Source organism: Berghia stephanieae, chromosome 8 (assembly GCF_034508935.2).
Source record: "Berghia stephanieae isolate SIO BIC M18660-M18661 chromosome 8, UCSD_Bste_1.3, whole genome shotgun sequence".
Classification (NCBI taxonomy): Eukaryota; Metazoa; Mollusca; class Gastropoda; order Nudibranchia; family Aeolidiidae; genus Berghia; species Berghia stephanieae.
The window spans coordinates 54,715,335-54,730,334 of record NC_088367.1 but is presented as its reverse complement, the minus strand read 5'-3'; the positions used below and the strand labels follow the sequence as shown (position 1 = coordinate 54,730,334).

Genomic DNA, 15,000 nt, shown 5'->3' with positions numbered 1-15,000 from the left:
AATAATATAATAATAATAATAATAGATCTTTATTGTACATAATATGGCAATTGTCATTTAGTTACACTTTTTATGACGTTATATAATAACGATAACATTGAACAGATATTTCACTCCTACTCATTCTCTCTCTTCTCTCTCTCTCTCTCTCTCTCTCTCTCTCTCTCCCTCTTATATTATCTATCTATCTATCTCTATCCCTCTACCCCCCTCCTCTCTCTCCCATTTTCGCTATATTATATAAATCTACCTACCTATCTGTCTATCTATCACCGACCCACCCAACACCAAAATAAATTTTAAAATCACAGATTTATTAATAATAATAATAATAATAATAATAATAATAATAATAATAATAATAATAATAATAATAATAATAAATAATAATAATAATAATATATAATAATAATGAATAATAATAATGGTATAGATTTATAGTCCGCCAAACATCCCTTCATCAGGAGGGGCTCTGGGCGCATACATAGATTAATTTAATCATGAAGCCCTAACACAGTACACGAACAAACGCTAATTATACACATAATCAAAAGAAAGCTGTCGGAATAAGAATGTCTTCAATCGACGCTTGAATTCCTCTAGAGAAGACGAAGAACGTATCTCTAGTGGTAGTAAATTCCACAACCTTGGACCAGAATGCTGAAAGGCGCGTTCACCAGCCTTCACTCGACAGCGGGTGTGTTTCAATTTGAGGTCGTTCGTTGATCGAAGCGATCGCTGTGGGTTTATACCGTTCAACGAAGTTTGAGAGATATGCTGGTGACGAGCCCTCCAGGCATTTGAAAACGATAGTTGAAGATTTATATTTAATCCGCTGGTCCACTGGCAGCCAATGCAGCTGCTGTAGTAATTCGGGAGCTGCAGTTTTTCTGTCTTTCTGTAGTACAAACGCGGGCTGCCATGTTCTGTATTTTCTGGAGTTTGTTTATTTTGTCCTTTGTGTGACCAACAAACAGTGCATTGCAGTAGTCCATTTTCGGGAATATCAAAGATGTTACCAATTTGTTGTAAGTTTCCTATTAAAAAATGGTCTGATTGTTCTGATATTTCTTAGAATGCAGATAGCACTTGTTCTCACATTGTTAATATGTTTGTTCATAGACAGATCACTCTCTAAGGTGATGCCGAGATTTTTTGCTGATGTTGTGAGTTGTATTTTATCATTATCGTTGATTGTCAGTGCCAGTATAAATGGATCTGTCTTATCATTTGAACTAGCAATGAATAAGGCTTCAGTCTTGTCGCCATTTAATTTTAATCTATTTGCAGACATCCATCTCATCACATGGTTGATGCATTGTTCGTAAACAGTTATCTTTGAAACTATATCGGATTGCAAACACATGCTATATATCTGGGTATCGTCGGCGTACATATCGTAAGCGAGATAATGTTGCTCTAAGATTCTCACAACGGGGGAAGTGTAAAGTACAAAAGGACTGGACCTAAAACGGAACCTTGAGGTACACCAAAATGAAGGTCACGCTCTGACGAAGTTACTTCCCAATTAAAAACTGATTGAGTTCTTTGAGTAAGATATGATGCAAACCAGTTTAGAGCAGTGCCCGATATGCCGAAGTAACTTGTAGCCTTCGAAGTAGTATGGCATTGTCGATGGTGTCAAAGGCCGCCGAAAGATCGAGAAGACTAAGGATGATGGTTTTTCCTTGATCAATATTTTGCAGCAAGTCATTTGTGATTCTCATCAATGCTGTTTCTGGGCTATGATTTTGCCGATAGGCCGATTGAAAGCACTCATCGAGGTTATTGTGTTTCACGTGACAAGAAAGTTGTTTTAGTACAATCTTTTCTAGAATTTTGGAAATGAATGGTAGATTTGATACAGGCCTAAAGTTTTTAAAATTATCACTGTCAAGTCCCGCTTTCTTCAACAATAGCTTCACCAATGCTTTATTGAAGCTTTCTGGAACAACTCCCACCCTTAATGATTGATTAATCAATTCAGTGATGTAAGGTGCAAGTTCATCAATACACTCCTTCAAAAGGGATGTTGGTAAAGGGCCGAGCCTACATGATTTGCTAGGACTAGAGAGAATCGTTTTCTTTGTGTCATTTATTGAAATTTCTTTGAAAGATGTTAAGGGTTTACCACAAAAAGAGGTATATTTTGCTTCTGCTTCGTCTGTGTCAAGTTCACTCCGTATCGTTGTTATTTTATTCATGAAATACTCTATAAAGCAGTCCGCGAGTTGCTTGTCGTCAGTGTGGTGTGGCAGGCTTGTTTTGATCTCTTTGCCCAGAAGCTTATTTGAGATTTTATAAAACTCCTTCGGACTTTTTATGTTATCAACTTTATCAAGATAGTAGATTCGCTTTGCCATACTTGTCACCTCTTTGAGTCTATGTTTGAATGATATGTAAGATTCCTTATCAATTGTCAGGCCAGATTTTTTTCCATTTCCTCGCTTTTCTTTTCTCTTTCTTTATACGTTTTACCTCCAAATTGTACCATGGTGATTCTTTTCTGATGTTCACAGATCTTGTCGTGAGAGGTGCGTGCTTATCCATAACACTAATAACTGCTTTATCAAAATTGTCACCAGTCACTTCTTTCTCACAATGTGTAGTTAGAGAGTGGGAGAGGTCGCTTTAAATAGTTCTATGTCAATTTTCTTCAAATCTCTCGAAACAACTATTTTTTTGTTTTTGTGTCGTGTACTGTCCCCCCTTTGATGCCAAAAGATATTAAATGATGGTCTGAAATGCAAAAATCATCTACATTGATAGGTGTCGCTAGTTGCATGTCAACGCTAGTCAATACCCAGTCAATAATGTGTCCACACCGATGTGTCTTTTCATTGACATGCTGTGTCATGTGATGTGACGAAAGTAGTTTATTTAATATTTCTTATATCCGTGTATTAATAATAATAATAATAATAATAATAATAATAATAATAATAATAATAATAATAATAATAATAATAATAATAATGTAATGATAGATCTTTATTGTCTTAAATAGGGCCCCTTTGTCATTAAGCTGCACTTGTTATAACTTATATTATATTATGATAACGATAACATTGAACAGATATTTCACTCCTACTTATTCCCTCGCTCTCTCTCTCACACACACAAAAAAAAAACACACACACACACACACTCTCTCTCTCTCTCTCTCTCTCTCTCTTATAAGATATATCTAGATCTACCACGAAGTGTAACATAGAAACATACACATAAACATACACATCGATAAACAGAGAGGCAGGAGACAAGCCGTATCTAGGGCAAACACTGAGCGAGGCACACGCGCTTAGCGAATCACCGTGCGAGGGCTGCTGACCTTGGCTCAATGAGAGAGTGTCCCTTCTAGTAGCGTTAGTTCTCCTCTTTATAGGCTACTAACTACTACTACTACTACTACTACTACTACTACTACACTACTACTACTACTACTACTACTACTACTACTACTACTACTACTACTACTACCACTACTACTACTACTACTACTACTATACTACTACTACTACTACTACTACTACTACTACTACTACTGTACGACTACTACTACTACTATACTACTACTACTAACTACTACTACTACTACTACTACTACTACTACTACTACTTACTACTTTACTACTACATACTACTATACTACTACTATACTATTGCTACTACTACAACTAATACTACTACAACTACTACTACTACTAATACTACTACTACCTTTACTACTACTATATACTACTACTACTACTATACTACTACTACTACTACTACTACTACTACTACTACTACTACTACTACTACTACTACTACAACTACTACTACTACTACTACTACTACTACTACTACTACTACTATACTACTTACTACTACCTTTACTACTACTGCTGCTACTACTACTACTACTACTACTACTACTACTACTACTACTACTACTACTACTACTACTACTACTACTACTACTACTACTCATCATCATATCTTGTCGCGCCAGTGAGTCAGCCAGTCCCGGGCAGTCTGGTTGCATTCCCTCAGGTCAGCATTGGTGCAGTGAGGTCCCAGCGAGCATTCAGACAGGATGTGGTCCATGGTCTGTCTGGGGTGACCGCATGGGCATTCAGTGCCCGGTGAGATTTTCCATTTAAAGAGGTTGGTGGCGGTGTTTCCCACCTTTGCTCTAGCTCTATTCAACGCCACCATTCTTTTCTCTTGAGGTCTGTGCCTGCTGGGAGCTTTTCTGTTGGGGGTGGAGGGCATCGTTTGCTGTCTTGTCCCATTCTACCCATTTGTCCAGGCGGAAGAATGCTGAGTGGTCTGGTGAAGGCTCTCTACTGTGAGGAAGCTTTTCCTTGATTTGAGCCTGCTTTTGGGGCAATTGTGGTCATGAAGGGGGTGTCTCTGGTCCATTTCCTGTTTGTATTTTTGTATTTGGGCATGAGTTTCCCTCCGGATATGTGGTGGGGCTATTCCTGCTGCACGGTAGACCAGTGGTAATGGTGTTGCTCTCAGCTGGCCCGTTATGATCCGGCAGGCGTTGTTGAGCTCGGGTCTAGCTTGGAGGCATGGCATGATCGGGCCCATACAGCTGAGCAGTACTCCGCAGTTGAGTAGCTGAGGGCCAATGCTGTGGTTCTTAGGGTTTTAGGGTCAGTTCCCCAGTTCATAATTGCCAGCTTTCCAAGGAGGGCATTACGCGTGGACACTTTTGCCTTGGTCTTCCTCACGTGTTCTATGAAGGACAGAGTCCGATCAAGCGTCACTCCGAGGTACACTGGGTGGTAGTTGTACTCTAATGTCTGGCCATTCCACTTGATGTTAAGTTTTTTGTGGGCTTGGTGGTTGTTGAGGTGAAATGCACACACTTGTGTTTTCCCTGGGTTGGCGTTCAGCGAGTTTTTAGTGTAGTACTTGTAAGGGTGTCCAGGGCATTTGTCAGTCTGCTCCGATTGGTTGGAAGGACACATCCTGTGTTGCGAGGCATAGGTCATCAGCATATATGAATCGGCGGATATTTGGAAACTCAGGCTGATCATTTGTATATATGTTGAAAAGTGTTGGAGCCAGCACTGATCCTTGGGGAAGACCATTCTTCTGGGTGCGCCACCTGCTCTTCGGCCATTCCATTTCAACAAAGAAGCGCCTGTTTTCGAGAAGTGACTGGATAATATTTACAATTTTCTTATTCTTTATCATTTTAGCCACTTTGAGGAGTAGGATCTTGTGATTCACTGTGTCATAGGCTGCAGTGAGGTCGACGAAGACTGTGCCAGTGACCTGTTTTGTCTCAAACCCATCTTCTATGAATTGTGTAAGGTTTAGAAGTTGACCACATGTTGACCGTCCTGGTCGGAATCCAACCTGGTCTGGAGACAGTTGTTCGTCTAGACTGGGTGACATGCGGGACATGACCATTCGCTCAAATAGCTTGTATGCGATGCACAGGAGGGAGATCGGGCGATAGCTTTTCTTGGATTTTGGATCTTTCCCCGGTTTCAGTAGGGCGACTACTCTTGCTTTCCTCCATGCACTTGGCAGCCTGTTTTGTCCTTGCGCATACATTTGAAGGAGGTCCAATAGCCAGGATAGGGTTCTCGGGCCAAAGTGTTGAATCATCTCAGTTGTGATTCCATCCAGTCCAGATGCTTTTCCTGCCTTTAGATGGACAAGGCCTCTAGTAGCTCCTCCAGGGTAAAAGAGTCTAGATGATCTTCACTATCCTTGAGGGCTTTGTTCATTTCACGTTTCAGGGCTTTTAGTTGGCTCGTGCTTTCTTGGCTGGTTTCCCATTCAGTAGAAGCTGATGTGCTACTTGGTCAGGTGTTACTGCAGCCACTCTTGTCTGGTATTTTTTGTCATTATTCAGTTTTGAAATTATAGTCCAGGCCTTTTTGCTGTTTAGGGTCATATTGGTGGAGGTTATTAATTCCTTCCATCTTTCTGATCTTTCATCGGCTATCATTGATGTGAGTTCTTCACCCAGTTCTAGGGTTTCTTCACTGAAAGGATCCACCTTGTATGATTCAATGTATCTTTCATATAGTTTCTTGCTTTCATCTTGGAGACATGGAATATAACTTTTTCGGCATCCTCTGGGGATGTTTTTCTTTGCAACTTTCCATATGAGTGTTCTAAAGTCGTCGTATCTCTGTGGGTCACTTTTTATATTGGTGATCTCATTGTCTAAATCTTTAGTAAAGTTTTCCCAATTTGCTTTTCTAAAATTGAATCGTGGTATCGCATTTGATTCGAGGGCTTTAACAGCTGGTTTGATGCTGATGGTAATAGGTCTGTGTTGAGATTTCGGTATAGGCTCACCTACAGTCCTTTCAAAGTTTGAGAAGTGTTGAGAGGATATGAATGCCAGGTCCGGATTGTAACCTTTCTTCCACCGGGCACTCATAAAGGTTTTCTTGTCTTTGGGGTTATGGAGGATTGTGAGGTCATTGCCGGCCGCCCATTCCTCAACAGCATCTCCGTCAAGGTTATTTTGCTCATATTCCCATATAGTGTTATGGCTGTTAAAATCGCCAATGATCAGGGTTGGTTTTCTATCGGATAGATTCATTTGGGGCCACTTGAATGGGGTTAATGGGGTTTGTACACAGATATGATGGTAATCAGTGTTGTTTCTACTCTGAGAATCTCAATGTCATTTTATGAGTGATCATCGCTTTTCAGTATGGTAGATTTTTCTCGAGTGTACATGGCACTTCCATATTTTGGGTGTTCGTGGTGTATTACTAGTTGTATGCCAGGTATGCAAGGTGGTTTTGAGTCTTTGTGGGTTTCCTGTAAGCAAATTATATCTGCTTTTAGCTCTGTCAGTATCTTGCATTTGGTATGGGAGATTCCTTCTGTTTTTGAAACTTACAACATTGAAGTTTTCCATTGTCTGGGCCGAGGGGCTATCCTTTTCCCGCCCAATTTATTTCTCTGGTCGCGTAGTGTAGCAATCAGTCTCCTTCAGAGAAGGATTACAGGAGCACGACGTGAACGTTTGCTACTTGCTCCCACTAACTACTACTACTACTACTACTACTACTACTACTACACTACTACTACTACTACTACTACTACTAACTACTACTACTACTGCTACTTCTATATTAAGTATTAATTTTATAGGCCTTGTTATCCGGCATGCAAATTTTATGTTTTGCTTTCTATCGGACTTTTATGGTTTAGTCTGATCTCTCTCTCTCTTTTCTCTCTCTCTCTCTCTCTCTCTCTCTCTCTCTCTTCTCTCTCTCTCTCCCCTCTTTACTATTATTGATGCTATGCGTTTAGGTAAAATGCTCACATCCGCGAGCCGGATATAACGCAGCAACACATACAACTTGTAAAACGTGTAACCTTGAATGTATATAATATCTGATTGATATATATTTATTAAGTGACATCTAATCACCAACATTGCTGTCTAAAAACAATTACAAGAAGCTGAGTGCCGTAAATTTCGTTCCCTCTATAGGAGTCTGTGATCCAGATCCAGAAAAATGGATAACTTTGCCAGGGACAGGGAAGTTCGTGCACATAGAGACAACGCGTCTTAGTGTAAATTGGAGCACAGGTGTACTCTATTGTGAGAAACAGGGAGGTAGAATGTTACGTGTGGAAGATGAAGCAACGGCAAAATTCCTTAAAGTTGAAGGTATGTGTAACTGATCTGTTCAATTTCAAACATTAACTATAATAGATTAGCGGAATTTTGATTGGTTGTAAATTCGTTTGTTACTTACCCTATACAATCAGAACCAACTCACATATGCGTATTGTATGTATGTATATATATATATATATATATATATATATATATATATATATATATATATATATAGAATTGAATCGTGTTTGATACAAATATGGTACGAAAAGTGCTTCGACATGTAGTAATGGAGCGAATTATTATTTAAAATATTTACCACCAATGTTTGGGGCAGTCTACATCGATGTTTCAGGCTTAATTTGCCATCTTCAGGACTGAGTTGTTTTGTTGACAAATTTGATGGCAAATTAAGCCTGAAACATCGATGTAGACTTGCCCCAAACATTGTGGTAAATATTTTTAAATAATAATAATAATATAATAATAATATATATATATAATAATATATTATATATATATATATATATATATATATATATATATATATATATAAATAGATAAATTCACTAACGTATTTGAAAGCCAAAACGAACGTTTTCCATGCCCTTCATTTCCTCAGTCGGCATTTGTCCGTAGAATGGTTTTTCATTCGAGAATTTTATGTTGTTTATTTATATTATACGTCTACGCCCTTACTTCCCCTGTGTCAAATATACGAACCCATAACTGACACAGCGGAAGTAAGGACGTATAATTATTTTTTTATTTTTTAAAATTTTTTAATATTTACCACAATTTGGGAGTCAGCCCCTTTTTGGCCTTTTAAAATTTTGTGTTTAAAAGGGGTTTTGTTGTGTTTGTTGCTTGTTGAAGTGGTTCCGGTTTGTAGTTGATAATGTAATACTTCCGTCGATGTGGACAAGTATTGTACATCTCATTTTCCGTGTTGAGTGTGGCTTCATGAGGGGTTTGATTATAGTATATTTCTCTTCCAGGCATAACTACATTGTTTTGATGTTGATGTGTATCCTGTTGCTTTAGATATAATTTTCCATGAAATGTTGTGGTCTAGTTTGTTGTCTTTTAAATTTCCAAATATGTTCGCTGAGTTTTGTGATGAGTGTTTTTTGGGTGTGGAGGGTTGTATCTTGTTTTGAAATTATTTTCCGTTATCCTACATATTTTTCTATGCTTGTTTGTTTTAGTTTCGGACTGTGGCTTGGTAAATTAAACTTGATTCTAACATTGTTTGTTTAGCGGCAATGTTCCTAATTTCTGCAGTTTGCATTTTCTGGTGGGTGGGTTTTGCTCTTGTCGCTGGTTTATAATTATTTTTTGTTGTGGCTTAAAATTATTTGTCCCTAATTTGCGCATAGACGAGTAGCTTATTTTTATGGATTCCTGTTGATAATTTTATGTAGCTTGTGGTTTTTTGGAAAGTTGTGTTAATTAACTTTAGAACTGCTGTCCAATGTTTGTGCTGACGTTTTTGTCGAAAGGTGGGTTTAACCAAGTAAATTTCGTTTTCCTTGTTTTTGCCTTCTTACTTGTGTTGAGGTTTACTGTAACACACAGTCCTGTCGTTGCTGAAAAGGCATGAAAAATCGTTCTCCCACTGACTCCCACATTGTGGTTAATATTAAAATAATAATTCGCTCCATTGCTACATGTCGAGCGCTATTCGTACCATATTTGTATCCAACACGATATCAATATATATATATATATATATATATATATATATATATATTTAAATATTATATTATATATACATATATCCAAGCTGCTCGCATAGTTACAGAGACAATGCCCTGCGACTATATTACACCAGTCCTAAAGTCGCTACACTGGCTCCCAAAAGAGAAAAGAATAATATACAAAATCGCATGTTTTGTCTGCAGTTGCCTTCACGGGGAACCACTTGAATGCCTTGAGTGCATTGTAAGGGAATATAAACTATCTAGATCTCTGCGAGCTGCCAGCTCTTTTATAAGGGAGAAAAACATCCCAAGAACACAGATTGCTGAGTGTGGATTTGCATTTTCGGCTCCAATCGGATGTAATTCTTTACCATCAAATCCCGACGTGTGTGAATGTCTTCTTCAATCTGCTACCGTGATTCTATGTCAATTTCAGCAAGATATATCTGTATGACTGTTGTGCTGATTTTGTCAGTAGAGTGAATGAACGTGTGTGATACCAAAAAACAATTGTAAAGCACATTTGTGCAGAATTTGTGGATATCGGCTCTACATCAAATACTACTACTACTACTACTACTACTACTACTACTACTACTACTACTACTACTACTACTACTACTACTACTACTACTATTACTACTACTACTACTACTACTACTACTACTACTACACACTACTACTACTACTACTACTACTATACTATTACTACTATTACCACCTACTATACTACTATTGTATTATTATTATTATTATTATTATTATTATTATTATTATTATTATTATTATTAGTATTATTATTATTATTATTCATTATTATATTATTATTATTATTATTATTATTATTATTATTATTTTATTATTATTGTTATTATTAATTATATATTATTATTATTATTATTATTATTAATTATTATTATTTTAATTAATATCATTATTATTATTATTATTATTATTATTATTATTATTATTATTATATTATTATTATTATTTATTATTATTATTACTATTATTTTATTATATTTTATTTTATTATTATTATTATTATTATTATTATTATTATTTATTATTATTATTATTATTATTATTATTATTATTATTATTCATTATTATTATTATTAATATTATTATTCATTATATTATTATTATTATTATTTTATATTACTATTATTATTATTATTATTATTATTATTATTATTATTATTATTATTTATTATTATTATTATTATTATTATTATTATATCATCATTATTATATATTATTATTATTCATATTTCTAATATTTATATTATATTGATTATTATTATTATTATTATTATTATTATTATTATATTATTATTATTATTATTATTATTATTGTTATTATTATTATTTATTATTATTATTATTATTATTATTTATTATTATTATTATTTATTATTATTATTATTATTATATATATTATTATTTTATTATTATATATATTATCATTATTATCATCATTATATTATTATTATTATTACATATTATTATTTATTATTATTATCATTTATTATTATTATTATTATTATTTATTATTATTATTATTATTATTATTATTATTATTTTTTATTATTATTATTATTATTTATGTATTATTATTATATTATATATTATTATTATTATTATTATTATTATTATTTATTATATTATTATTATTATATTATTATTATTATTATTATTATTATTAATTATTATTATTATTATTATTATTAATATTATTATTATTACTATCAATATTAGTATTAGTATGTCTATCCTCGTCATCACCATCTTTATTATTTTTACTACCCCTTCAGTACCAAATCACTTTGAGAAGAACAGCGGTTTCGTTATCTGGCACTGGTTAGGATTAAAGTCAGACCCGGTATATAAATTTGTTTATCCAGATGGTAAGCCGATGGTGAGTTTAATCAATATTTTCTTTATCACCATTAATTATGAATTTGGTTAATTGCTGAACTGATCACTCATTTTTTACGATTTATTGTTTTGATAAATACTAATAAATTTGAATACTAATTTTATGATGTAGGTAGTGATAAAAAGATGTTATGAAAATGAAGAACATGATGGAGAACTATTGGTAAACATGTCTGCCTAAAAACAACGAGAAAGAAGAGCTGAGTGACGTCAACATTATTCCTTAAAAAAATATGAGATGCTTTTTAAATGATAAATGATTTTTTCGGGGTTTTTTCTTTCACTTTTCAGAACCCAGAAGACTTTATGTACCCAGTAAGAGATGTTGTTGATAACGGCTGTGTGTGTATTTCGTTCGAGTTGGAGCGCATGGCTACCGCTAGTTGTGCATTGAGGCGATATGTTGTATGTGAAGACTCTGGTAAGGTCGATAACTCGGGATTAATCCTGTCCTTACCAGCCAATTTCAGAATTTTCCACAAAATTTCACACCCACCCAACATAAAAATAGAATGTTATTACTCAACAGAAGAGCAACTACTACATTCTATGCATGATATTGATCAGCAAAACGAACTCGACAACACAGTGTCACAATTTTATAGATATAATAAAACATTTTTCTTTAAATTGTGTGATTAACAAAATAAATCTGAATGATAAAAGTGCTGGTTGGATCGTGAAGAATGTGTCAATTTTCCTATGGTTGGTAAGGAGAGGGTTAAATTGATTTTAAAAAATACTTGAGCTTTTTATATAGCGGAATATCCACTAAACGTACTCAAAACGCTTTACAAGGGATTCCTCGCTAACAGCGACCCTTAACATGCAGGGAACGACATGACGCCTGTTAGGTTATAAATTTTTCGGAAGCAGACAACACTGTTAACGGCCAGGTACCTTTTTTATACCCTAGTAGGATGAAAGAATGTGAGTATCGAGCTTTTTTTTTTCTCAAGGACTCAACTATGCGTCGCCCAAGGCGGTACTCAAACCTTGGGACTTCCGATCCGTAGGCGAGTGTTACACCACTAGACCACATACCCACACTTGGTAGACGAGGGCGAAAGGGAATCCAGAAGTGCCCGATGGAAACTGAGAGAATAAAGAGAACATGCTGTTAGGGAACTAACCTGGGAACCAATGGGCATGATCTATATTAAGTTTCGATGTGCTCGAGGTCATTCATTGGTCGCATTGCAAAATGTGCTCATAGTGACCCACTTAGTGAAAAGTGTTCACAGCTTTTGAAATATCTAACATCACGATTGGTCACTTGGTTCAGCTTGACACATGGGTATGTTTATAACATTTATAAACAAAGCAGCGTGTTTACATTTGTTAAGATATATACAATCGTTGGACAGCAACAAATCATGTTATTGATGACTTGGTTGGACGAAAACATGAATATAGATCGCTCCCATTAAACGGTATATTTTTGACCAATCAGAATATGGGATTCGTAATGCACCCGCTCAGGCCTTGTCCTAAGTAAACTCATGGCCCGACACCGTTAACTAAGAGGCTGAAACTGACCTGAAACAGACGTCACAAGACAAGTCTTTCGTCACAAAAGAAAAAAAATTTGAGCATTTATATAGCGCAATATCCACTTAACGTGCTCAATGCGCTTTACAAGGGGTCCCTGGTCAACAGCAACATTTAACATGTAGGACGAGACATGACGCCTGTTAGGCGATATTACAATTTTTCGGACAAAGACAACGCTGTTAAAGGCCAGGTACTCATTTTACACCTGAGTACGGTGAGAGAATGTGAGTAAAGAGTCTTTTCCAAGGACTCAACTATGCGCCGAGCGAGGCTCGAACCCAGGACCTTCCGATCCGAGAGCGAGTGTCATACCACTCGACCACATAGCCGCACAGAAAACAGATCGTGAGTTGCATACGCTAGTTAATCCAATGAAATAACTTGTTTCCATGAGCTCTACTAACGAGAACTCACTAGACGCTACACAAACCTAAAAAATGACGTCAAACTACCAGTCTTAGAGGGTTCTAGCGTAGCCATCGTAAAGTTATAGCCTGACAATGACCAAAAAATGATGTCAAAATGCCAGTCTTTTGCCACAAAAGAAAATAAATCGTGAGTTGTATTCAATAATTCAACCAATGAAATGACTTGTGTCCTTGAGCTATACTAACAACTCACTAGACGCTACACAAACCTGAAAATATGACGTCAAACTGCCAGTCCTATAGGGTTCTTGTGTCAGGCTATATGTTAACGATGGCTAAGTTCTATTGTCAGGCTATAAGTTACAGATCGTTACGCTGATACTGACCAACAAATGACGTCAAAAGACTATCTCCCAAGGTTTCTTCTGTGAATGCGGATCTTTGTCCGCTATAGATAGTATGCGCAGGCTAAGAAGTTCACAACATTGCCATCCAGAAGTATAACGGACCAACATACAAAACTATGTGTAACCTTCAAAATTTCTAGTCAGGTTAATACAGATTAGTGAGAATTACTCATAAACGCGGATGGCAAAAATCAATAACAAAGACCAGAGTGACGTCAATTTCATTCTATTTATAAACCTTCTTGGTCAAAGAATTCCAAATTGCGTAATTCAGTTGATTCAGGCTGCCAGTTGTCTTTCTCTATGAAATGAATATTCTTACTCCGAAGAAAAGCTTGCAATATTTTGCTGGTATGGGATGTAGTGCGATCTTGTTGGAAAATGAAATTCCTTCCTAGATAAAAGTGTCCCCAGTCTGACAGAGCAACAAGTGTCTTCTTTCAAGAATTCCACGTGGAAATCCCACAATGATCAGCGTCATCTTTTCTCTGATATCGACATTTTTGGGTAGAGTTACACGATTTTGTATTTTTCAAATATCGCTCATTCACTTATTTTGATATTTTTCACTTCTATTTACAAAAAAAACAACAGCGGAGTGATTTTTGTGACCACCTGATACATTTATATATAAACACACACACACACACACACACACACACACACACACATATATATATATATATATATATATATATATATATATATATATATATATATATCATTAAACAAAAACCATGAAATAATAGTGCTCAACTTTTTTATAAAAGGAGCTATTTATAAACATTTCAAAGCTAATTATAATTTATGTATATTGAATCGTGTTTGATACAAATATGGTACGGATAGTGCTACATGTGGGAAATATTAAAATAAAATATTTGAGTTAGATAGATATTGACTCCTACAGTACTGTTTTATGCCCATTGGGCAATCTCCCCCCCCCCCTCTCTGTCTCTCTCTCTCTCTCTCTCTCTCTCTCTCTCTCTCTCTCTCTATATATATATATATATATATTAATATATATATATATAATATATAATAATATATATATATATATATATATATATTAGCTTATATATTAGCTCTAACCACCATTATCGAGCACTTTCGTACCTACAAGTACCCACCAACACTCATATATATATATATATATATATATATATATATAATATATATATATATATATATATATATATATTTCTTTCAGACCCCTGCGGTCCCCTCCCAGTGTTTCGCTTCAACAAAGAAATCACCAGTTACGACGGAGGCGTAAAATATTTCTCTGAAAACCAAAATGTTTCTGTCAATTGTTTGGCTTCCTTTGAAGAAGGGGTGGCTGAAATGAAAATCAACAGTTCTAGAATAGATGCGGCGAACCCCAAAGTGGCTACAGGGACGTTCGAGATGACTATTGACTCGGA

General features: G+C 35.4%; 1 protein-coding gene across 1 annotated transcript in view; it reads left to right on the top strand.

The window, feature by feature from the left end:
- Positions 1-6,748: 6,748 nt before the first annotated feature.
- LOC144979074 (uncharacterized) overlaps positions 6,749-15,000 on the top strand; it is a 20,045-nt gene continuing 11,793 nt past the window's right edge. The window contains exons 1-5 of the mRNA XM_078925689.1: positions 6,749-6,995; positions 7,472-7,651; positions 11,124-11,227; positions 11,539-11,668; positions 14,787-15,000. The exon at positions 14,787-15,000 is cut by the window's right edge and continues 77 nt beyond it. Coding sequence (XP_078781815.1) covers positions 6,749-6,995; positions 7,472-7,651; positions 11,124-11,227; positions 11,539-11,668; positions 14,787-15,000 — 875 coding nt within the window. The remainder of the gene's footprint in view (positions 6,996-7,471; positions 7,652-11,123; positions 11,228-11,538; positions 11,669-14,786) is intronic.